This window comes from Bos grunniens, chromosome 7 (assembly GCF_055505025.1).
Source record: "Bos grunniens cultivar Pamir isolate PY7600 chromosome 7, Bosgru_T2T1.0, whole genome shotgun sequence".
NCBI classification, from domain to species: Eukaryota; Metazoa; Chordata; class Mammalia; order Artiodactyla; family Bovidae; genus Bos; species Bos grunniens.
In genome coordinates, this window is record NC_141171.1 from 1,774,848 (window position 1) to 1,798,706 (window position 23,859).

The following is a 23,859-nucleotide window of genomic DNA, read 5'->3' on the forward strand; positions in this document are numbered from 1 at the left end:
GTGGAGAAAAGGGAACCCTCTTACATTGTTGGTGGGAATGCAAACTAGTACAGCCACTATGGAGAACAGTGTGGAGATTCCTTAAAAAACTGGAAATAGAACTGCCTTATGATCCAGCAATCCCACTGCTAGGCATACACACTGAGGAAACCAGAAGGGAAAGAGACACGTGTACCCCAATGTTCATTGCAGCACTGTTTATAATAGCCAGGACATGGAAGCAACCTAGATGCCCATCAGCAGATGAATGGATAAGAAAGCTATGGTACATATACACAATGGAGTATTACTCAGCCATTAAAAAGAATACATTTGAATCAGTTCTAATGAGGTGGATGAAACTGGAGCCTATTATACAGAGTGAAGTAAGCCGAAGGAAAAACACCAATACAGTATACTAACGCATATATATGGAATTTAGAAAGATGGTAACAATAACCCTGTGAACGAGACAGCAAAAGAGACAGTGATGTATAGAACAGTCTTATGGACTCTGTGGGAGAGGGAGAGGGTGGAAGGTTTGGGAGAATGGCATTGAAACATGTAAAATATCATGTATGAAAAGAGATGCCAGTCCAGGTTTGATGCACGGTACTGGACGCTTGGGGCTAGTGCACTGGGACGACCCAGAGGGATGGTATGGGGAGGGAGGAGGGAGAAGGGTTCAGGATGGGGAACACATGTATACATGTGGTGGATTCATTTTGATATTTGGCAAAACTAATACAATTATGTAAAGTTTAAAAATTAAATAAAATTAAATTAAAAAAAAAAACTCAACATTCAGAAAACTAAGATCATGGCCTCTGGTCCCACCACTTCATGGCAAATAGATGGGGAAGCAATGGAAACAGTGACAGACTTTATTTTCTTGGGCTCCAAAATCACGGCAGATGGGAACTGCAGCCATGAAATTAAAAGATGCTTGCTCCTTGGAAGAAAAGTTATGGCTAACCTAGATAGCATATTGAAAAGCAGAGACATTACTTTGCCAAGAAAGGTCCGTCTAGTCAAGGCTATGGTTTTTCCAGTGGTCATGTATGGATGTGAGAGTTGGACTGTGAAGAAGGCTGAACGCCAAAGAATTGATGCTTTTGAACTGTGGTGTTGGAGAAGACTCTTGAGAGTCCCTTGGACTGCAAGGAGATCCAACCAGTCCATTCTGAAGGAGATCAGCCCTGGGATTTCTTTGGAAGGAATGATGCTAAAGCTGAAACTCCAGTACTTTGGCCACCTCATGCGAAGAGTTGACTCATTGGAAAAGACCCTGATGCTAGGAGGGATTGGGGGCAGGAGGAGAAGGGGACGACAGAGGATGAGATGGCTGGATGGCATCACTGACTCGATGGACGTGAGTCTGAGTGAACTCTGTGGGTTGGTGATGGACAAGGAGGCCTGGCGTGCTGCGATTCATGGGGTTGCAAAGAGTCAGAGATGACTGAGCGACTGAACTGAACTGAACTGAATTGCTGAGTAGTGGTGTTTTATACAAGTATGCCACAGTTTCTTTATATATTAACCACGTAATAGACACCTGGACTGTTCCCAATTTCTGGCTATATGATATAAAACTACTATGGACATGGTGTACCACTCTTTGTATAAACATATGTTTTATTTTCCCCTTAAAACGCAACATCTTCACTTTTTCTTGGTTTACTGCCTCAATTGATAGTTACATCCATCCAAAAAAAGTGTAGTCATTGTTTTGAAATCTTGCACATCTAAAAGTATTTTTACTCTATTCTCACATAGTTTAACTTTATTGAAATATAGTTAACATACTATAAAGTTTGTGCACTGTAAGTGAATGATTCATTGATTTTTAGTAAATTTATGGAAGTTACCAAAATCCAATTTTAGAGTAACTCCATCATCAAAAATTTTTTGTTCCCCATTTGTAGTTAATTCCCAGCTAACCAAGGCAACCATGAAACTGCTTTCTCCCTTTTCTAGATATTTCATGTTAATGGAATCATATCTGACTTCTGTCACTTAGCATAATGTTTCTGCACTTAATTTATGTTGTAGCATGTATCAAGGATTGATTCTTTTTTATTATTGAATATTACATTGCATATGTTGAAAAAAAATTTCACAGTGTGAGAGTTACAAGGTAAGTTTTATTTGGGGGAAAATGAGGACTACACCCCAGGAGAAAACATTTCAGATAGCTCTGAGAAACTGCTTCAAGGAGGCAAGGGGAGGAGCTAGGATATATAGGAGTTTAGCAGCAAAGGCCGGGTAGTCTGGGTACATCAAAAGATTACTCTTAATTAAAGAAATCAGCTATGTCAAGTTAAGGAACTTAGCACTTTTCTATGTATGGAAAGATGCAAGAGTCTGGACTCACTGAATCATTCCTTTGATATGTTCTTCAGCTATCTGGGACTAGTATTGTATGTTTTCACACCGAGTTTCCTCGGGGCGCACCATATGGAGGGGCTGCAGTCTGATGGCGACTAGATGACAGGTATTCTTTTCTTTCCTGAGTTTCCTCGGGGTTCACCGGCTCACTCTGGAGGGCTGCAATTGCTGATGACATCCTTGTTTATTGAACAAATCTGTATATGGACATGTTCTTTTGGGTAGTACATAGGAATTGAATTGCTGGCTTGAATGCTAAGTTTATGATTAACTGTTTAAGAAACTATCAAATTGTTTTCCAAGTTGGCTGCTCATTTTACATTCCCATGTTGGAGGGTTTCAGTTTCTCTACATCATCACCAACACCAGCTATCCCCTGTCTTTTTGATTACAGCCATTTCAGTGGATGTAGAGTGGTATCTCACTGTGATTTATTTCAGATTCAGTGAGCTCCCTCAGGCAGTGAAGCTGCTGATTTGTACAGTCTCCCCAGTTCTGAAGACAGAGAACTTGAGAAGGAAATGGCAACCCACTCCAGTATTCTTGCCTGGAGAATCCCATGGACAGAGGAGCCTGGTGGGCTACAGTCCCTGGGGTCACAAGAGTTGGACACGACCACCGCCACCCAGTTTTGGGACAGCTACTGTCACTCCCAAGCTATGGGAATGTGAGCAGCCCCAGGCAAGAATGCCACAGATGCTCACTGTTCTAACCAGATTTCAGAAGTTTTTCATGGATAAATAAATGCTTCTCAATTTCTCAATGACTTTTGGTCAATTTCCAGAACCTGAAATCTTTCAAAAAAAATTTCCCTCCCATTCTCATAGTTATTTTCTGGGGAGAGAATCTGCTGATCTCCTCACTGCAGCAGACCACTTTTTAATCAACAACTGTTTTCTCTATGTGTTTTCTCTCAGTTTTTTTCGTTTTCCATGCTTTGGTCTCTATGTTTTACATTTTAAGATTTTTGCTTTGTTTTTTGTTTTTTGCCTTGGCTGCACACTGGAAGTACCTGGAAAGCTTTTTATTATTTAATTATTTTGGCCATGTTGTGAGGCATGTGGGATCATAGTTCCCCAAGTAGGGGTCGAACCTGTGTCCTCTGCATTGGAAGCACCTAGTCTCAACTGATGGACTGCCAGGGAAGTCCCCTAGAAAGCTTTTAAAATCCTAGTGCCCAAGCTATACCTCTTGAACATTATATCAGAATCTCTGGGGGAGGGCCCAGCCATCTGAGAATCAAAATAAATAAGCTATAAACCACTGAAAAAGAGAACTGTACTTCCCTGGTGGCTCAAACAGTAAAGCGTCTTGTCTATAATGTGGAAGACCCAGCAGATCTTCTTGCCTGGGTCAGGAAGATCCTCTGGAGAAGGAAATGGCAATCCACTCCAGTACTATTGCCTGGAAAATCCCATGGACGGCAGAGCCTGGTAGGCTACAGTCCATGGGGTCGTTAAGAGTCAGACACGACTGAGCGACTTCACTTACTTAGCACATTTTTAAAAAGGAAAAGAAAAATATAAATTAATAAGTCCATAAAAAGTGTTAGTCTTGTCCATCTCTTTGAGACATGGACTGTAGCCCACCAAGCTCCTCTGTCCATGGACTTCTCCAGGCAAGAATACTGAGTGGGTAGCTGATGCCGAGCAGGACCCTGTGGGACTCCAGGGCACGGAGACCTTTTTGTCCCTGATTTCTTGTAGGGAAGACTCCAGCCTTCATGACCTCTCAGTTCCAAAAGGGCAGAACAGTTGCTAATCAAAGGAGGAATAGCAATGAAACCACCTGAGGCAAGGTTAAAGGATCAGAGAGGCTCATCAAGATTGAAAAACTAGACCACCTATGACCCTGCACACACCCTAACTTGACAGCAACCCTGTGGTTTTGAAACTTTGCAGAAGAAAGAATGAAATGTTACTGCCTTGATCCTTAATCACATACTCCTGCCTGACTATATAACCTTTCCCTACTCAGCAGAGAGGGGGCTTCCCTTGTGGCTCAGCTGGTAAAGAATCCGGCTGCAATGCGGGAGACCTGGGTTTGATTCCTGGATTAGAAAGATCCCCTGGAGAAGGGAAAGGCTACCCACTCCAGTATTCTGGCCTGGAGAATTCCATGGACGGTACAGTCCATGGGGTCGCAAAGACTCAGACAGGACTGAGCGACTTTTACTCACTCAGCAGAGAGAGGGGCACAACTCTTGAGGTGGTAGCCTGCCGTGTTCCCCCTTTGCCTGGCAAAATAATAAAGCTACTCTTTCTCCTCCATAACTCTGTCTCCATATTTCTGTTTGGCATTGGTGCACAGAGAGCCAAGATTTTGGCAACATAGCCATTCCCTTCTTCAGGGCATCTTCTGGACTGAGGGATCAAACCTGGGTCTCCTGCATTGCAAGCAGATTCTTTACCATGTGAGCCACCAGGGAAGCCTTAATAGGTCTATATCTATAAATAAAAAATTAGACTCCTCCTGTGTTTCTTCTTTAATGTCACACTACCAACACATTCACAATACTTCCTACACCAGATGTGTAGGAATTTTCCCCATGCCAAGCAATTCTGTGACACCAACCAGGTCCTACCAGGTAACTCAATTCTGACACTATCCACCTGAAGATAGCGAGTGTCAGATCCTACAGGTTAAGGACTTAGTTCCATAGGACTGACTCCACTTCAGATGCTAATCGAAAGTAGTGAATCCTCAAGTGAAGTAGCTCAGTCGTGTCCGACCCTCAGCGACCCCATGGACTGCAGCCTTCCAGGCTCCTTTATCCATGGGATTTTCCAGGCAGGAGTACGGGAGTGGGGTGCCATTGCCTTCTCCGTCACAAAACCTAGCTAGGCCTAATACCATGGCCCCAGCCCAAGTTATCCACAATTTCTAATTTGTCTATAAATTTGAGGTATCCATGACTTCCTCCCCTCGGATTTGATTATGTACTATAACAGCTCACAGAATGCAGAAACACTTACTTACATCTATCAGCTTATTAAAGGATACGATAAAGGACACTGATGAACAGTCAGATGAGATAAGCAGGGTGAGGTATGGGAGGGTCTGGAGCACCAAGTTTTGTCCCTGTCACCCTCCCAGAACATGGATGTGTTCACCAACCTGGAAACTTTCTGAACCCAGTACTTAAGGGATTTTTATGGCAGCATGATCAATCATTAATTCATTTCCAGCCCCTCTCCTCTCTGGAGAATGATGGAGGGGAGGAGGGGCTGAAAGTTCATGGCTCGGTCTTTCTGGTAAACAGCTCCCATCTAGGAGTGCACCATGACTCACTTCTCTAGTCCAAAAGACACTGCTGTAACTCAAGAAATTCCAAGGGGTTTAGAAACTGTGTCAGGAACAGGGGTCAAAGACCAAATATTAAAACAAAAGATATGCCTAATGCTCTTAACACTTAGGAAATTACAAGTGTTTTAGGAACTCTGTGCCAGAAATTGGGGGCAGAGACTGACATATATTTTCTATTATCTCGCAAAAGAACTCTTGCTTACAGTAGAACGCTGAGGGCCAATTTATAAGTATGAAGTGAATGCTAGTGTTGGAAAAGCATAATTTGGCAATTATAAAGGTAAAGATGGGATCACACAAGAGTCACCAAAGGATGCTAACTTTAGGGGGAATTTTGAGGAACAGCATATTTAAATGGTCTTAAAAGTACCCACAGTAGGGAAGGTTCCTTTGCAACATTTAAATGCAATGCCTGTCCCTAGACAGGATCCTGTTCTAGAAGGAAAAATGCCATAAAGGACATTATTAGTAAACTGACAAAATTGAAATATGGATGGTTGATTATAAAGTAGTATATCAACATAAATTTATAAGGTTGGTAACTGTATTGTGGTTATAACTGTGTATCATGGTTCTGTAAGAGAATACACACAGAAGTATTTAGGTGCAAAGGGCCATGATGCATATAAAAGGTTCAGAAATGACAAAGGAAATAGGGTAAAATGTTGAGTGTAGGAGAATCTAGATAAAGCGTATATTGTTCTCTGCACAAGTTATCTTGAAAAAATTTTTTTTCCTTGCACGATTTTACGTATTATTTATTTTTGGCTGTACTCAGGCTTTTTCTAGTTTTGGCCAGTATAGGTTTTTCACTGCATTTGTTTCTCTTGTTGGGCACAGGCTCTAGGCATGTGAGGCTTCAGGAGCTGCAGCACATGGGCTCTATAGTTGTGACTTGTGACACAAGGGCTTAGTCACTCCACGGCATGTGGAATCTTCCTAGAACGGGGTTCAGACCTGTGTCCCCTGCATTGGCCGGCAGATTCCTATCTGCTGTGCCACCAGGGAAGTCCTCCTTGCACAATTTTTAAATTTAAATAACGTTAAAAAAAAAAAAAAGGCCAGGGGCGCTCCCTGGTGGTCTAGTGGTTAGGATTTGGTACTTTCACTGCTGTGACCAGGTTCAATCCCTGGTTGGGGAACTGAACTGAGATCCCACAATCCCCACAGCATGGCAAAAAAAAAAAAAAAAAAAGCCAGGATCTCACAATTCAAGACGATTATTAGAGTTATTCATAGCCTATAGAGCCTATTTTGAAAGTTAGAAGCCTCCAAATAATTCTGTTTTCTGCAGAAAGCCTCAGATTTTCATTTAAATGGTAATGCTGCTGCTGCTGCTAAGTCGCTTCAGTCGTGTCCGACTCTGCGTGACCCCATAGATGGCAGCCCATCAGGCTCCCCTGTCCCTGGGATTCTCCAGGCAAGAACACTGGAGTGGGTTGCCATTTCCTTCTCCAGTGCATGAAAGTGAAAAGTGAAAGTGAAGTCACTCAGTCGTGTCTGACTCTAGCAGCTCCATGGACTGCAGCCTACCAGGCTCCTCCGTCCATGGGATTTTCCAGGCAAAAGTACTGGAGTGGGGTGCCATTGCCTTCTCTGTTTAAATGGTAATAGGTCTGTGTAAAAAGGAATATTCAGGACAACTATGTATGGGCTAATCAAAATATTAACCCACCACACATTCTTGTTTAAATGCCTAAAAACATAAACGTACCATACATTTATTTACAGCTGTTACACAAATATAAAACCATGATTTATAAATTACCTATAAAACATTCAAATTAATACTTATATAGGACAACAAAAAATGTTTTTCTGCTGGAAATAAGTGCTATTTGACTTGCCATCTGCTCCCAATGACCTGAGGCAGATGTTTTCAAGTTCAGCTGGTACACGCTTCACGCTGTGCCATGATGCACATTCTTAGTCCACTTTCCACTCTTCAGAAGACCTTAAAATCTTCCATTCATAGGGAAATTCAGTGCTCTCATGCCTATCTGCTTGCCTTCCCCTCTGGTTAGCCGCCACCACTCAAACCCAGGTGAAAACTCTCAGGTTCTGGGGCACTTCCTGGTGGTTATGTAGAGCAGACAGAACATTATCAACACTTTTTTCAGTTATTTTTAAATTTTATTTTATTTTTAGAAGTATTCATTTTTATTTTACTTATTTTTAATTTATTTAATTGGAGGCTAATTACAATATTGTAGTGGTTTTTGCCATACATTGACATGAATCCGCCATGAGTGTACATGTGTCCCCCATTCTGAACCCCTCCCACCTCCTTCCCCATCCCATCCCTCTGGGTCATCCCAGTGCACCAGCCCTGAGCACCCTGTCTCATGCATTGAACCAGGACTGGCGATCTGTTTCACATATGATAATATACATGTTTCAATGCTATTCTCCCAAATCATCCCACCCTCGCCCTCTCCCACCGAGTCCAAAAGACTGTTCTATACATCTGTGTCTCTTTTGCTGTCTCGCATACAGGGTTATTGTTACCATCTTTCTAAACTCCATATATAGGCGTTAGTATACCGTATTGGTGTTTTTCTTTCTGGCTTACTTCACTCTGTATAATAGGCTCCAGTTTCATCTACCTCATTAGAACTGACTCAAATGCATTCTTTTTATAGCTGAGTAATATTCCATTGTGTATATGTACCACAACTTCCTTGTCCAGTCATCTGGTGATGGACATCTAGGTTGCTTCCATGTCCTGGCTATTGTAAACAGTGCTACAATGAACATTAGGGTACACGTGTCTCTTTCAATTCTGGTTTCCTCAGTGTGTATGCCCAGCAGTGGGAACAAAATAGAAAGCCCGGAGATAAATCCACACACCTGTGGACACCTTATCTTTGACAAAGGAGGCAAGAATATACAATGGAGAAAAGACAATCTCTTTAACAAGTGGTGCTGGGAAAACTGGTCAAACACCTGTAAAGGAATGTAACTAGAACACTTTCTAACACCATACACAAAAATAAACTCAAAATGGATTAAACATCTAAACATTAAGACCAGAAACTATAAAATTCCTAGAGGAGAACATAGGCAAAACACTCTCTGACATAAATCACAGCAGGATCCTCTATGACCCACCTCCCAGAGTAATGGAAATAAAAGCAAAAATAAACAAATGGGACCTAATTAAACTTAAAAGCTTTTGCAAAATGAATGAAACTATAAGCAAGGTGAAAAGACAGCCTTCAGAATGGGAGAAAATAATAGAAAACAAAGCAATGGACAAAGAATTAATCTCAAAAACATACAAGCAACTCCTATAGCTCAATTCCAGAAAAATAAATGACCCAATCAAAAAATGGGCCAAAAAAAAAAAAATGGGCCAAAGAACTAAACAGACATTTCTCCAAAGAAGACATACAGATGGCTAACAAACACATGAAAAGATGCTCAACATCACTCATTATCAGAGAAATGCAAATCAAAACCACAATGAGGTACCATTTCACACCAGTCAGAATGGCTGCAATCCAAAAGTCTACAAGCAATAAATGCTGGAGAGGGTGTGGAGAAAAGGGAACCCTCTTACAGTGTTGGTGGGAATGCAAACTGGTACAGCTACTATGGAGAACAGTGTGGAGATTCCTTAAAAAACTGGAAATAGAACTGCCATATGACTCAGCTATTTTTTTAAAACAGAAAATCTAAACATTTTCCACAGAGTATTCCAGATTCCAAAGAACGTGGAGGTAACTAATTTTAAGGCAGCATATGTATGAGAGAGGAAATAATAGCAACCCCTCGATCACCACCACAGCCCCCCCTTGTACTGCATCTCAGCCCTGCTGAAATCACCAAGCCCAAGAGGAAGGCTGAAGGAGAAGCTAAAGAAGAAAAAGCCCAAGGGAAGTGTGAACCAAATAGGGGATGGGCATTCTTTCCTGCTAATGTTGTTCTTTCTAAAAAGGAACCTTGCAGAAAATGGAGGTACAAGGTGAAGCATGTGTATTTGGGGTTTTACTTTTATTTGCATTAATTTTTTGTGGCATTTATTCCTGGCACTTGTATCTTCAGTTTCTTCTGGGATATCTTTTTGTTCTGTGCAATCTCCTCTTCTGGTTTAGAAAAAAATCTGTTCTTTTTCAGTAAGGGTCACCTCCATGTGGCAAGGAGAGCTCATGTATGGGTTGATCCGACCATGAGCTCTGCAAGTCCTGCGGGCTTTGTTCACCTGGATGTGCTCAATGACCAGAGAATCTACATCTAAGCCCTCAAGTTCAGCATTACTCTCTGCATTTCTGAGCATGTGTAGTAAAACTTCCACACTCTTTTTGGGCCACCGACCCTGCGTCCAGCCCCACTGTTTGGCCTGTGCACACCTACCAACTCCACCATTGTAATGATGGAATGGTATACATTGCTTCTTGAAAGTGACCTCCTTCAGATACTTGGTGGCTTTTTGGATATGCACACCCTTAATGGCCTGGGCAGTTTGATGAATGTTCTTAAAGTGAACACAAAGATCTGAACCTCTTGATCTGCATGATTTTGTGAGGTTTTCTGGGTCAAGTAAAGAGTGTATCATTTTTAGAGGTCACTTCAGGCAACTGATTGGAAAATGAAAGCATGTGTATTTTGTATGTTTTCCTCTTGAATTACTGTTTCTATCAGATTTAATATGAATGCAAATATTTATGTTTTTAAAAGCTACTATTAGCACAAACAACCCTTCATTGTTTCAGGGAAGGGTAAATATTACTAACAGATTATCTTAGAAATTGGGTTGAAATGATCATGAGGGTGAACAAGATTTTGCTTTCATGGCTTTATAAGTACTCTTGGTTGCTAAGAGAAGGGCTCCACTGATATTTACAGCTATTAATAGCTGTGAAGACAAGAAAATTCTTTTTTAGGACCTCCTTCCTTTTCTCTGTGCCATCAGAATGACCTTTATGTCCTTAAACTCAGGCCTGTCAAGATCTGATTTCCTCACTCCTTTCCTCACATGCTCCAAGTCTGGTCTTTTCAGTGACTTGGAGACCAAGTCCCTCAAAGAAGCCAGGGACCATTCTTATTGATTGTGGATCCTTAAATTCTACAGTTTACAGGACTTCCCTTGCAGTTCAGTGGTTGGGGCGCCACACTTCCACTTTTGGGGGGAAGGATGGGTTCGATCCCAAGTTGGAGAACTGTGATCTTGCATGTAGCACTGTGTGGCCAAAAAAAAAAAAAAAAAAATTTATATTTTTCATTAAATTTCCTCAAACGTAAGGTCTGCTTGTGAAAGGAGTTAACATGTTAAGTCGGAATTATTCCTCCTCTAAACTTCTTCTGTTCAGACCATCAAAAAAGACTTCTTTGGGTTTTGCAGCTTTTCCTTTTTTGCAGACCATGGGAATAAGGGAAATTGAAAGTTGCTGTATACCATTCGTGATGACCACTCAGGATCTTCCTGAAATGTCATGAGTATAAATGAAAATTAGCTTTAATAACATAGACACAACTAGGGAGGAGCAGAAGAGGGACTGAGGAAGAGAAGGGGAAAATGTGACTGGCTGGATTAAAATATTCCTGGGCTCTGATTCCATGTCTATTAGACAACCTTCTGAGGGCTGATTCAAGCTTATCCTGATGATAAGAGAGAACTCTGAACAGTGAGCATAAGGATTTATTTGTGGAAACTGACATTTTAATTCTAAAATTGGGACAGAAATTCAATTATGTGGAATTAAAATTATATGAAAATTCCAAGGACCTAGAAAACCAAAGCAATCTTTAAAAAAAAGTTTGAAGATTTAACATTCCCAAATAAAGATTTTCTGTAAACAATAATTAAGAAAATATGGTATTGGTACAAGAATAGAAAGATCAATAGAAGAGCACACACAGCCCAGAAACAGTCATACATACACAGTCACATGATGGACAAAAAAGACATAACAGCAAATAGTGAGGGAAGGCTAATCTTCTATAAATGGTGCTGAGTCAACTTGTCATCCATATGAAAAACACTATCAACAAAAATTAACTGAAAATGGGACACAAAATGTAAAGTTAAAAAGTGAAATTTCTAGTATGGCAAAGCATTCTTAAATATTACGTGAAAAGCATGACTCTCAAAAGTAAAACTTGATATACTGGACTTTATTCAAATTAAAAACTTTTGCTTTAATAGGCAAGTCAGAGACTGAGAGAAAATACCTGCAAAACATATCTGACAGACTTTTTCCAGCATTAAAGAACTTATACTCAATGAAACAATCCAGTTTAAAAAAAAAGGGCAACAAGATAAGAACAAAGTCCAGTTTATCAATTTTTACTTTTGAGAGTCATTCTTTTTGTGTAATATTTAAGAATGCTTTGTGAAGCTAGACATTTCACCATTTAACTTTACATTTTGTGTTCCATTTTCAGTTAATTTTTGTTGATAGTGTTTTTTCATACGGATGACAAGTTGACTCAGCACCATTTATAAAAGACTAGCCTTCCCTCTGGAGAAGGCAATGGCACCCCACTCCAGTACTCTTGCCTGGAAAATCCCAGGGACGGAGGAGCCTGGTAGGCTGCAGTCCATGGGGTCGCTAAGAGTTGGACACGACTGAGTGACTTCCCTTTCACTTTCCACTTTCATGCATTGGAGAAGGAAATGGCAACCCACTCCAGTGTTCTTGCTTGGAGAATCCCAGGGATGGGGGAACCTGGTGGGCTGCCGTCTATGGGGTTGCACAGAGTCAGACATGACTGAGGTGACTTAGCAGCAGCCTTCCCTCACTATTTGTAGGTATGTCTTTATTGTTCGGAATTCGAAGTCAAGAGGTCCTTAAGAAGCATCACTACGAACAATGCTAGTGAAGATAATGGAATTCCAGTTAAGCTATTTTAAATCCTAAATGATGGTGCTGTGAAAGTACTGCACTCAACATGCTAGCAAATTGGGAAAACTCAACAGTGGTCACAGGACTGGAAAATGTCAGTTTTCATTCCAATATCAAAGAGAGGCAATGCCAAAGAATGTTCAAACTACTGCACAATTGTACTCATCTCACATGCTAGCAGAGTAATGCTCAAAATTCTCCAAGCCAGGCTTCAATAGTACGTGAACTGTGAACTTCCAGATGTTCAAGCTAGATTTAGAAAAGGCAGAGGAACAAGAGATCAAATTGCCAACATCCGCTGGATCGTCAAAAAAGCAAGAGAGTTCCAGAAAAACATCTATTTCTGCTTTATTGACTATGCCAAAGCCTTTGACTGTGTGGATCACAACAAACTGTGGAAAATTCTTCAAGAGATGGGAATACCAGACCACCTTACCTGACTCCTGAAATCTGTATGCAGGTCAAGAAGCAATAGTTAGAACCAGACATGGAACAACAGACTGGTTCCAAATAGGGAAAGGAGTATGTCAGGGCTGTATACTGTTACCCTGCTTATTTAACTTTTGTGCAGAGTACATCATGAGAAATGCTGGACTGGATGAAGCACAAGCTGGAATCAAGACTGCAGGGGGAAATATCAATAACCTCAGATATGCAGATGACACCACCCTTATGGCAGAAAGCAAAGAAGAACTAAAGAGCCTCTTGATGAAAGTGAAAGAGGAGAGTGAAATAGTTGGCTTAAAGCTCAACATTCAGAAAACGAAGATCATGGCATCTGGTCCCATCACTTCATGGCCAATAGATGGAGAAATAGAGGAAACAGTGAGAGACTTTATTTTGTTGGGCTCCAAAACCATTGCAGATGGTGAAATTAACAGATGCTTGCTCCTTGGAAGAAAAGTTATGACTAACTTAGACAACATATTAAAAAGCAGAGACATTACTTTGCCAACAAAGGTCCGTCTAGTCAAAGCTTTGGTTTTTCCAGTAGTCATGTATGGATGTGAGAGTTGGACTGTAAAGAAAGATGAGCGCCAAAGAATTGATGCTTTTAAACTGTGGTGGTGCAGAAGACTCTTGAGAGTCCCTTGGACTGCAAGGAGATCCAACCAGTCCATTATAAAGGAAATCAGTCCTGAATATTCATTGGGAGGACTGATACTGAAGCTAAAGCTCCAAAACTGGCCACATGATGCGAAGAACTGACTCATTAGAGAAGACCCTGATGCTGGGAACGATTGAAGGTGGGAGGAGAAGGGGATGACAGAGCATGAGATGGTTGGATGGCATCACCAACCCGATGGACATGATTTTGAGCAAGCTCAGGAAGTTGGTGATGGACAGGGAAGCCTGGCGTGCTGTAGTCCTTGGGGTCGCAGAGTTGGACAGGACTAGGCCACCGACCTGAACTTTATTGTTCATCATGTAACTGATGAACAGCAAGGTGGGTAACAAATAAACACATGAAAAGACACTCAACATTATCAGCCAATAGAGAAAAGAAATCAGAATCACAATTTAGACACACCCTCTAGAATAACTAAAATTAAAAGGACTTACCATACTAACTGTTGGCAAGTATGTTGAAGAACAGGAAGAGAAACTTTTTCACAGCTGGTGGGGATATGGTACAACCATTTTGGGAAAACTGGTAACTTCATAAAAAGGCAAACATACACCTCATATTACCTAGCCATCCTATTCCTAGGTATTTACTCAATAAAAACTGAAGCATATGGCCACACAAAGACGTTATACAGATATTTATAGCAGCTGTATAGCCCCTCAGATGGCAACAACCCGAACTTCCATCAACAGGTAGATGGAAAAACAAACTGTGGTATTTCCAAGTAATGGATTACTACTCACTAAAAAATGAATGAATGAATTTCAACCTAAAATAATTATGCTGCAGAAATAAAGTACATACTAAATAATTCTATTTATATAAAATTCTACAAAATACAAACTAATCTCTACAGTCATGGGAGCAGAGGAGACTTCTGAAAGTAATGGATATCTTCATTATCTTGATTTTGGTGATGATTTCTTACATCAAATTATCCAAACATATCAAAGAGTACATTATAAATATGTGTAGTTTATTGTGTCAATCATACCTGTTCAAGAAAAAAGTTTTCTGGGAGGTAGCAATACCACTTGGTTCTGCTACACTGTGAGCTCCTCTGGAGCTTGGGTGACTCCTTCTAGGGCCATCAGGACACTGGACACCCCTGGGGTAAGGAAAGTTAAGTAGCTGCTGCTGCTGCTGCTAAGTCGCTTCAGTCATGTCCAACTCTGTGCGACCCCTTAGACGGCAGCCCACCAGGCTCCCCCGTCCCTGGGATTCTCCAGGCAAGAACACTGGAGTGGGTTGCCATTTCCCTCTCCAATGCATGTAAGTGAAAAGTGAAAGTGAAGTCGCTTAGTCGTGTCCGACTCTTAGCAACCCCGTGGACTGCAGCCTACCAGGCTCCTCCGTCCATGGGGTTTTCCAGGCAAGAGTACTGGAGTGGGGTGTCATTGCCTTCTCCCAAAGTTAAATAGAGGTGATGGCAATTGACTGAGCATGTTTGGAGAACAGGGCTGACATTATTTCCTTCCACTGCTCAACACAGCACTTGTCCTTCAGATAAGCCTAGCTCCTTTGAACCTCTAGCCCCTTCTCATCATTCAGGTCTAGGTATGAATATCAAGTGCCTTCACTGAGTGCCAATTCTAAATTGCTTCCTATCCCTCATTTTGTCCTAGAGGCACTTCCTGTATTTCTCTTTTCTTCATGGCATGTATCACAATCAGAAATTATTAATGTAGTTATTTCAATTATCTATTTGCTTCCTCCCTCTTTTATGCTGCTGACATCCCACAGATCCCTTTACAGGAGGTGCACGTACCCTGTAGGTGCCTTAACTGTTGGTTGACAACTCACAGCTGCCCCTGTGAATGACTGACTGAAATGAGAGGTGGGTGGGGGAAGAAGGGCACAAAAGATTGGCTCCTTGGCAGTAAGGAGCCCTAACTCTGTGGCACAATTGTGTGCAGTTCCCTGAGATCTGAATAGAGCTAGTCTCCACCTGAGGCCACGTTCTTGCTTAGCTTTACCTTTTTTCCCTGCCCTGTCCTGCTTTCATCACTTCCCTAATAAATCCCTCAAAAAATTCTCATCTCAAAAAAAAAAAAAAATTCTCATCTCAGGCTCTGCTTCTGGGAAATCTGACCCATGACACCCTTGGTTAGCTTCATGAGGGACTATTTTGCTCATCCCCCTGGAACATATTCTTTTCTTAGGTTCTGCTTATGACCTTCTCCCCATCTAAGAATAATGAGGGAATATCTTTGTCCCACCCTAAGAACAGCGCCTGGAACACAGTAGGCCCTCAGTAATTGTGTGCTGAATGAATACAGGGGCGTGCACTGGGGTCTGTTTTATAGCTTAGCTGATCTGGCCTAGAGGCATTGTGAGTCATAGCTGGTAAAAAGCAACTGAGTGGTTCAGAGATGGGGCCAGGCCTAGGACAGCAGCTTGGCATCTTCGACACATCCTCCAGGTGAGGCACGACATGTGAGGATTTATGGGGGAAGGGTCCTCTGGAAAGATGCAACCTCAAGGGTGGGCCTGGCTCTATCCTAAGGCCCTATGTGGTCTTCCAGAGACATGTCCCTGAACCACATCAAGGGGACAGTACTGCCCAGGTTTGTGTGAAAAATAAGCGTGTGTTGAATTAATGGAGACCTAACAGAGGGAACCCTGCCCCAGGGTTCTTTTCACTCTCCATGGAGCAAAGAGGAATTTAAAAGAAAACATAGTCCTCTTTCTCACATAACAGAATCAGCACTTATAGGAGTGAGGAAAGGGCGTATGGGACATGTCTGTTACCTGGACTTTAGTTTCCTTGAGCATGTAGTCTGCTTGGGATAAAAGTCATGCCCAGTCTGCACAACCACTGTTGGCTCAGGTCCTAAGCATATATCGGTCCTAGCCCATGGCACATGCCTCCACTGAACTGACTACAAGGGACTGTGATCTAAACACACACATCAGGCTTCCCAGATGGACCAGGAATATCTTGAGGGCAGGCATAGGCTATGCTTGGGACCCTCTACCCAAACCACAGCCTGGCACAAAGCAGATGTCAGTTCAAAGTTGTAAAATGAGGGACTGATAAGGGCAGTAACGCTGCTGGGTATGCTAGACGTCCACCAGATACTTTTCAGAATGTAGACCTAGCACTGCCTTTGTAGTCCTTCAGTAGCGCCCTCTAACCCACAGAAGGAAGCCTAAACTTTGGAGACTGCCTGTACAGCACCCTCACAGAGCGCCCTGGTCTCCCTTTCCAGCTTTCTACCCCAAGCTCTTCCTCACATGCACAACACTGGCAGCCCTTCATTCTGCCTAGAGGCTCTCCCTTATCCACCCCCAACGTACCTGTCAAAATTCCTGTGCTTCTTTACTTGTCTCTGCTATCATTCCCTCCTTCCCTAAGGGCCTATTAACCCCTTCCAGCAGCCACTCAGCACTCAAGAGAGCAGGGGTGCTTAATCAGCCTATCTAGCCCCAAGACCCGAAAGTGGTCTTTGGAGATGTCTCCGGGAAGACTGCTGCTAGGCGAGTGGGCAGGGATGGACTCCTCAGTGGCCAGCAGCTTGTTAGCCCTGAGCACCGTCGCAGGCCTGAGCCCTGTCCACCAGGCCTCGTGGTTTTAGGGAATAGGGGGTGGAACAGCTCGCCTGAGCAGGCTGCTCACCCATACTCTTGCTCCCCAGCAGTGCCCCTGGCTCGCCTTTATCATTCTGGACATCGGGGCTTGAGAAGCAAGGGCGCAGCCCGAGTCACCCGGGTCCTCGTGGCTACGCTCCGGGCATCCGTGCGCCTGACAAGGCCCGGCCGGCCCTCGCCCTGGAGGCCTTTGGATGCCTGGGCTGGGGCTACACCAGCCGCCTGTGGGAGCAGCTGCGGCAGTTCTGGACCGACCACTGCTCGCGGCGCTTCTCACCGCGACGCCCGCCGCTGCGCCGCATCTCCTCCATGTCCACCTTCTACCTGTTGGACCACCAGACGCGCCAGGCGGAGCTGGGCCTCAGCTACGGCTCGCCCCGCACGCGCCTCAACGACGAGGCCTTCGTGTTCCGCGGCGGACGGTGGACCTCCGAAGGCCAGCCAGTGTGGTCGCGGCCGCAGCTGCCCTCGCAAACCATCGCGGGCTGGAAGGCACAGGTGCAACGAGTCAAGAGCCAAGTGCTGCTGGAGGAGAACAACTACCTGAAGCTGCAGCAGGAACTGCTTATGGACATGCTGACGGAGACCACAGCCCGAATGCACCTGCTGGAGAAGAAGCTCGACCACGAGGCAGGCCCAGGGGCCGCGCCGTGCTCCTGGCAGAGGAAGATGCGCAAGCGCGAAGGCGCGGGCAGCCTGCCCAGGCTCGAGCCGCGGGCTCTGGAGTCGCGGTGACGCAATAAAACCCGTGCGGCGCATGCGCACCTCGGTCATCACCTCAGGCGCGTCGCTCGGGACCTGGCAGGCATTGCGCACGCTGCGTGCGTTTAGGGAAGATCACTTCCGGCTTGTGGTGGACCGGGAACTCACCCACAGCCGGTCTCGGGAGAATGCGATAGGGCTGTGTAGGAAGATGTTTGCAGCCCGCTGGGAACGCGCAGTGGGAGCCAGGCTGGCAACAGGCAGTGTCTAGGGGGCGAGGATGGCAGGCGGTGAAAAGCAGTGACAGCGAAGGCTTTCTTGGCCTAAGAGACGGAGGACAAAGTCCGGGAGGCGGGGAAACCCGGGCGCAGGCACAGAGGGTGCGGTTGGGCGGGCGGGTCAAGGACCTTGCACTTGGCCCTTCCCTCCTTGAGGCGCTCCCTGGAGGGGTTTCAGCCCGAGTTCAGGATAGGAGTGTATTTTACGATCTGGAAACTGTTTTGAGACAGAAGCCTCTTGAAACTTTGGCCTCTGCCTCCCCATCCTGGCTGTATGGCTTTTGGTGAGACACTTTACCGGCTTCTTTCTAAAATGACTGGTCGGAGGTACAAATAAGCGCTCTCTGGAGCCAGCCATAGGATTTGCTCAATTCACTTTTTTACAGTTTTGCGTGAGTTGCCAACACGTACGAATCTGGAGATTTTGCATTAAAAATACAGATTTTCTGTGTTCTCCCGAAAACCCAGGAAATTTAGCCATCACGGACCTTGGTTTTGCCCAACAGCAATCGCCTGACTTGTGGCTGTCGTCACCTGGTCAGCTTCACTCGTTTCCTCCTATAGGTGTCCGATTTTTGAACTGCTTCTAGATCCGTTCCAGATGGGTGTTCTCTCTCCGAATACGGGGGCCCCCTCTCGGTGCCCAGGGTATCATATCAGGTGCCTTTTGTGAGTGTGTGGTACTTGTGAGTGATGTGGCTGCACAAGGAGCTGATGACACTGATCTTTGGTATCTGCAACCTTTCCCCGGAATACAGACAGGCGATGTCAGCATCCAGTAAGTCCAGTAAGATTCCAAAACATTTCCCTAGAGCCACGTGAAATCTGTGAGAGAAGTGGGTGTCCTGCCTTACCCTAACTTGCTTTCAGGAGAAAGACTAGGGGTTACTAAACCATTACTTTGTACAAAATGGGGCCCAAACAACACAGAACATGTCAGTAGACATTAAGCTTAAAAATATTTCTTTTGAGTAGTACTCTTGTATTTTAATAATTCTGTATTTATGTAGTTGTTCAGTCACCCAGTTGTGTCCAGCCCTTTGTGACTGCATGGACTGTAGCACACCAGGCCTCTCTGTCCCTCACTATCTCCTAAAGTTTGCCCAAGTTCATGTCCATTGCATCAGTGATGCCATCCAGCCATCTCATCTTCTGATGCCCTCTTTTCCTTCTGCCCTCAATCTTTCCCAGCATCAATGACTTTTCCAATGAGTGGGCTGTTTACATCAGATGACCAAAATACTGGAGCTTCAGTTTCAGCATCAGTCCTACCAGCGTATTCAGGGTTGATTTCCCTTAAGATTGACTGGTTTTATCTCCATGCTGTCCAAGGGACTCTCAGGAATCTTCTCCAGCACCATAGTTCCAAGGCATCAATTCTTTAGCGCTCTGCCTTCTTTCTGATTCAACCCTACATGAACACTGGGAAGACCATAGCCTTGATCATATGGACTTTGTCAGCAATGTCTGTGCTTTTCAACACACTGTCTAGGTTTGTCATAGCTTTCCTATCAAGAAGCAAATGCCTTCTGATTTCATGGCTGCAGTCACCATCCGTGGTGATTTTAGAGCCCAAGAAAAGGAAATCTGTTACTACTTCCACCTTTTCCCTCTCTATTTGCCATAAAGTAATGGGGCCAGATGCCATGAACTTAGTTTTTTTTAATATTTAGTTTTAAGCCAGCATTAATATTTTATATCAACATGGGTTAAAATATTTTGAATAGTTGTAGTGGTGACTTAAGATTTTCTTTGAGAATAACTTAGAAAATAAAAAATATGCAGAAAAGGAAATGAGAAGGGAGTCAAAACAATGCCCAAAGAGGGGGAAAACACAATATAAGGCACTGATGGAGAAACTAAGTGGAAGAGGCCAGATACACAGGACCACATGTATGATTTTGTTTATATAAAATATCCAGAAGAGGCAAATGCATAGCTGGTGGGGCGAGGGGAGTGGGAAGGAGGAAGTGGCTGCTTAACAGGAACAGGCTTTCCTTTTGAGTTGAAGAAAAATATTTTCGAGGTGTAATGGTTGTACAACATTGTAAATGTGGCACATTCTAAAATGTTGTACATTCTAAAAGCCACTGAATTGTACGTTAGTGACTTGTGTGAATTTTACTGCCATAAATTGTTTTTAAGGAGAAAAGTACATTAAAACCTGAGATAAAAACTATTCAGTATGGGGAAATAGGAAAAATCATGAAGGTGATCTGAGAGTGCCTGAAGGAATGTTGCTTTGGTCAGAGCACTTGAAAACAAATAGTTGATTCTCTAGAACAGAGAAAAGTATCTGCCCTGACAGAGCAGCAACAGACGGAGAGCCCTATGTTTAGGGAAGGGCATCCAAGTGGATAAAGGACCCAGATCAAATGGGGAGGATGATATTTTGAGATATCCGCCTTTGTTCTTTCTGCTCTGAAGTTTCAGCCCTTGACTAAGGCAGCAAGCTCGTTGCCCCAGGCAATGTGACAGAACTGAAAGTAGGAACAAAGGACTTTTTGTGGCTTTCTTCTTCTACAGCTCACTTGTGTCTGACTCTTTGCAAGTCCATGAAATTCTCCAGGCCAGAATACTGGAGTGGGTAGCCTTTCCCTTCTCCAGGGGATCTTCCCAACCCAGGGATCAAACCCAGGTCTCCCACATTGCAAGCAGACTATTTACCTACTTTCCTTTCCTTTCTTCTACAGCTCAGAACTCTGGGGAACAGCTTTGCAAAAATATTTTATGGGCTTGAGGAAAGAGGTGGAAAAGGCTGTACATTTGTCTATAGCAAGAGGAAAGATGAAGGGAAATGGAAGTAGAGATCCTGGGAGGTCTTCCATCATGGAAAAAAGTCCTTCCTTGATCCTACATTACCTTCCAGCTCCTGCCCCATTTCTCTGCTTTCCTTGTTACTAAACTCCCCAAAGTTGTTTACGTTCACTGTCTTCAATTCCTCCCCTTCCTCTTTGCTCTTAGTTCCCCTCAGCTTTGAATCCCACCTCCAATGCTTCCCAGCCCACTCTTGTCGGGATAACGCTGACTCCAGTCTTGGTAAGGCCTCTGGCCAGTTCTCCTTCCTCATCTAGGCCCGTCAGCAGCATTTCTTACAGTGGACTCCTTGTCTTCCCTAGGCTTCTAGGGCACTACCCTCTTCTGATTTCTCTCCTACCTCACAGTCGCTCCTTCTCAGTGTTTTGCTGATTTTACTCACTTCCTTCAGGTGTCTACTTAAATGTCACCTTTTCAGTGAAGTTTTCCCTAACGACATTATTTTAAAAGAATGTACATTCTCCCCACACCCAACAAAACCAGCACTGCTCACCCTCCTTTCTTGCTTTGTTTTCTAGCCTTTGTCACCACTTAACATGCTATATATTATATTTTGTCAATCTTCCTCCACCCGCTCTGCCCCAACTGGAGTAAGTTTCACGTGTGCATGCTTGTGTGTGCGTGCGTCCTCAGTCACTCAGTCATGTCCTTTGTTTCCCTGTGGACTGTTGCCCACCAGGCTCTGTCCATGGGATTTCCCAGGCAAGAATACCGGAGTAGATTGCAATTTCCTTCTCCAGGGGATCTTTCGAGTGCGGGGATCGAATCCATGTCTCCCGTGGCTACTGCATTGGTAGGCAGTTTCTTTACCATTGAGCCAAAGGTTTTTTCCTGTATTTTTCCTTTGTATCTTAGTGTAGTAAGTGCCTTTCTGCTTCCAGGCTTTCTCCTAAGCCTCAGCAGCTCTCTCAACCCACAAATGTAGCCTGAGAATGTAGGAGACTTAATACCTTCTGGGGCAACCTCCAGTAGAAGGCAGATACCAAAACACACTTTATTGAACTTTCCTTCTATTTTCCTCACTCCTTCTCTCTCAGTTCCTGGGATCATCTACCAAATAAACTGCACCCAAGTTCTAAGCTTAGGTTTTGCTTTTATGGAGATTGAAGCTAAGACAATTAGTAGGAAGTAGCACTAGAAGGACTCCAGTACTCTTGCTTGGAAAATCCCATGGACGGAGGAGCCTGTTAGGCTGCAATCCATGGGGTCGCTAAGAGTCGGACACGACTGAGCGACTTCACTTTCACTTTTCACTTTCATGCATTGGAGAAGGAAATGGCAACCCGCTCCAGTGTTCTTGCCTGGAGAATCCCAGGGACAGGGGAGCCTGGTGGGCTGCTGTCTATGGGGTCGCACAGAGTCGGACAGGACAGAAGTGACTTAGCATAGCATAGCACTAGAAGGCAGGCCATATGGAAAGGAATCTACAACTAGATCACCCACCATTCAAAAGGCAACAGAGACCTCTCACCACTGTTGGTGAGTAGGATGCTAGTAAAGCCTGGCATAAGACTCTTTGGTAGACTGGAAGGAGATAGAAGTTGAAGGGAAAGTTTGGCTTATATAGTTAGTAGCTTGGGCACTTGAAAGATATAAAGGCAGCTGTAATTACAAGGATTATGAAAGTGGTTAACTTTTCCAAATTGCCTTAGAAGATTTGAAGAAAAAATGAAAGGCTCTTAGCCCACTCCACTCAGGGCATGATACGAAAGCCAGAAAGTCTCCCAAGGCAACGTGTAATGAAATGCTCACTTCTGTGGCCAGGAAGTAAGTGTGATGAAAACAAGGCTCAAGGCTTAATCAAGGGCAACAGAGCTGCAGAGGAGACCTGTGCATCCTTAACAGCTTTCCTGTACTAAATTCAAGCCTTTTAAAGAGAAGGAATGGGACCCTAAGGCCTGGCATGGGGATATTTGGGTGGATATATCAAAGAACCTTGAACCCTCAGAGCTCCTAAACCCTTTGGCTAGCATCAGCTACTCTTTTGCTTGATAGAAAAGAACAGCCTTATTTTTCCTGGAGACGGTACAACAATCTCACCAAGGTAAACGAGGTAGACATCTTATAAAACAATGCTAATCCTTATGAAGCTCCACCTCTCATTGCCTCTAGACCAGTAACTAGTATTGAGTCTCAGCATACCCAAGCCATGAAGCACAGTCCCTACTTGATTACCCAAAAGGTTGCAGGACATGTCTAACCACAGGACCTCTGGGGTAACGGACAAGGGAGGGTATCTTGAGGGTAACTGATGGGGGTGAGAAGGTATATAAGACTGGGTAGGAAGTTGATTGGAGAAGGCAATGGCAACCCACTCCAGTGTTCTTGCCTGGAGTATCCCAGGGACAGAGGAGCCTGGTGGGCTGCTGTCTATGGGGTCGCACAGAGTCGGACACGACTGAAGAGACTTAGCAGCAGCAGCAGGAAGTTGATTGCAATGGAAGCATTTCCCATGACTCAAGATGTAATGTTCTGCCAAGAACACCCAGAACTCATTCTAATGTGCTGCTGATGACTCTGGTAACTTGGACATGATGGTAGTCTAAGGTCAGTGAGGTGGAGATGCCAGAATTGCCTTGGCTGAGCTCTTTAAATGGGTCTGAAGGCTACAGGGAAGTGGAAATATCAGAATGAGTTTATTACATGAGACCAGAAGATTCACCGTTTTGACTGTCCTCTGGGAGCTTCCCAGAGGATGCTCCTTTGGCTAAGGCAGAAGAAATATGACAGTGGTTGGGCAGGGGGGTTGGTGGGGGTAGGGGGTGGGCATTGCTTCATTTAGAAGGTGTTGATGGCTGTCCCCAGTAGGCCTGGTTTGAAA

The 23,859-nt window shown here is 43.9% G+C and overlaps 1 protein-coding gene across 1 annotated transcript; it reads left to right on the plus strand.

Moving 5' to 3' along the window:
• The first annotated feature begins 16,030 nt into the window (after positions 1–16,030).
• Positions 16,031–17,999, plus strand: CBY3 (chibby family member 3). Its single transcript, XM_086407885.1, has one exon. It carries the CDS (start codon positions 17,551–17,553, stop codon positions 17,974–17,976), a length of 426 nt encoding a protein of 141 aa, XP_086264011.1. The 5' UTR covers positions 16,031–17,550; the 3' UTR covers positions 17,977–17,999.
• Positions 18,000–23,859: the final 5,860 nt, after the last annotated feature.

Excerpts from the sequence above, each read along its gene's own strand:
- CBY3 (XM_086407885.1), top strand. The coding sequence starts at position 17,551 with ATGTCCACCTTCTACCTGTTGGACCACCAGACGCGCCAGGCGGAGCTG.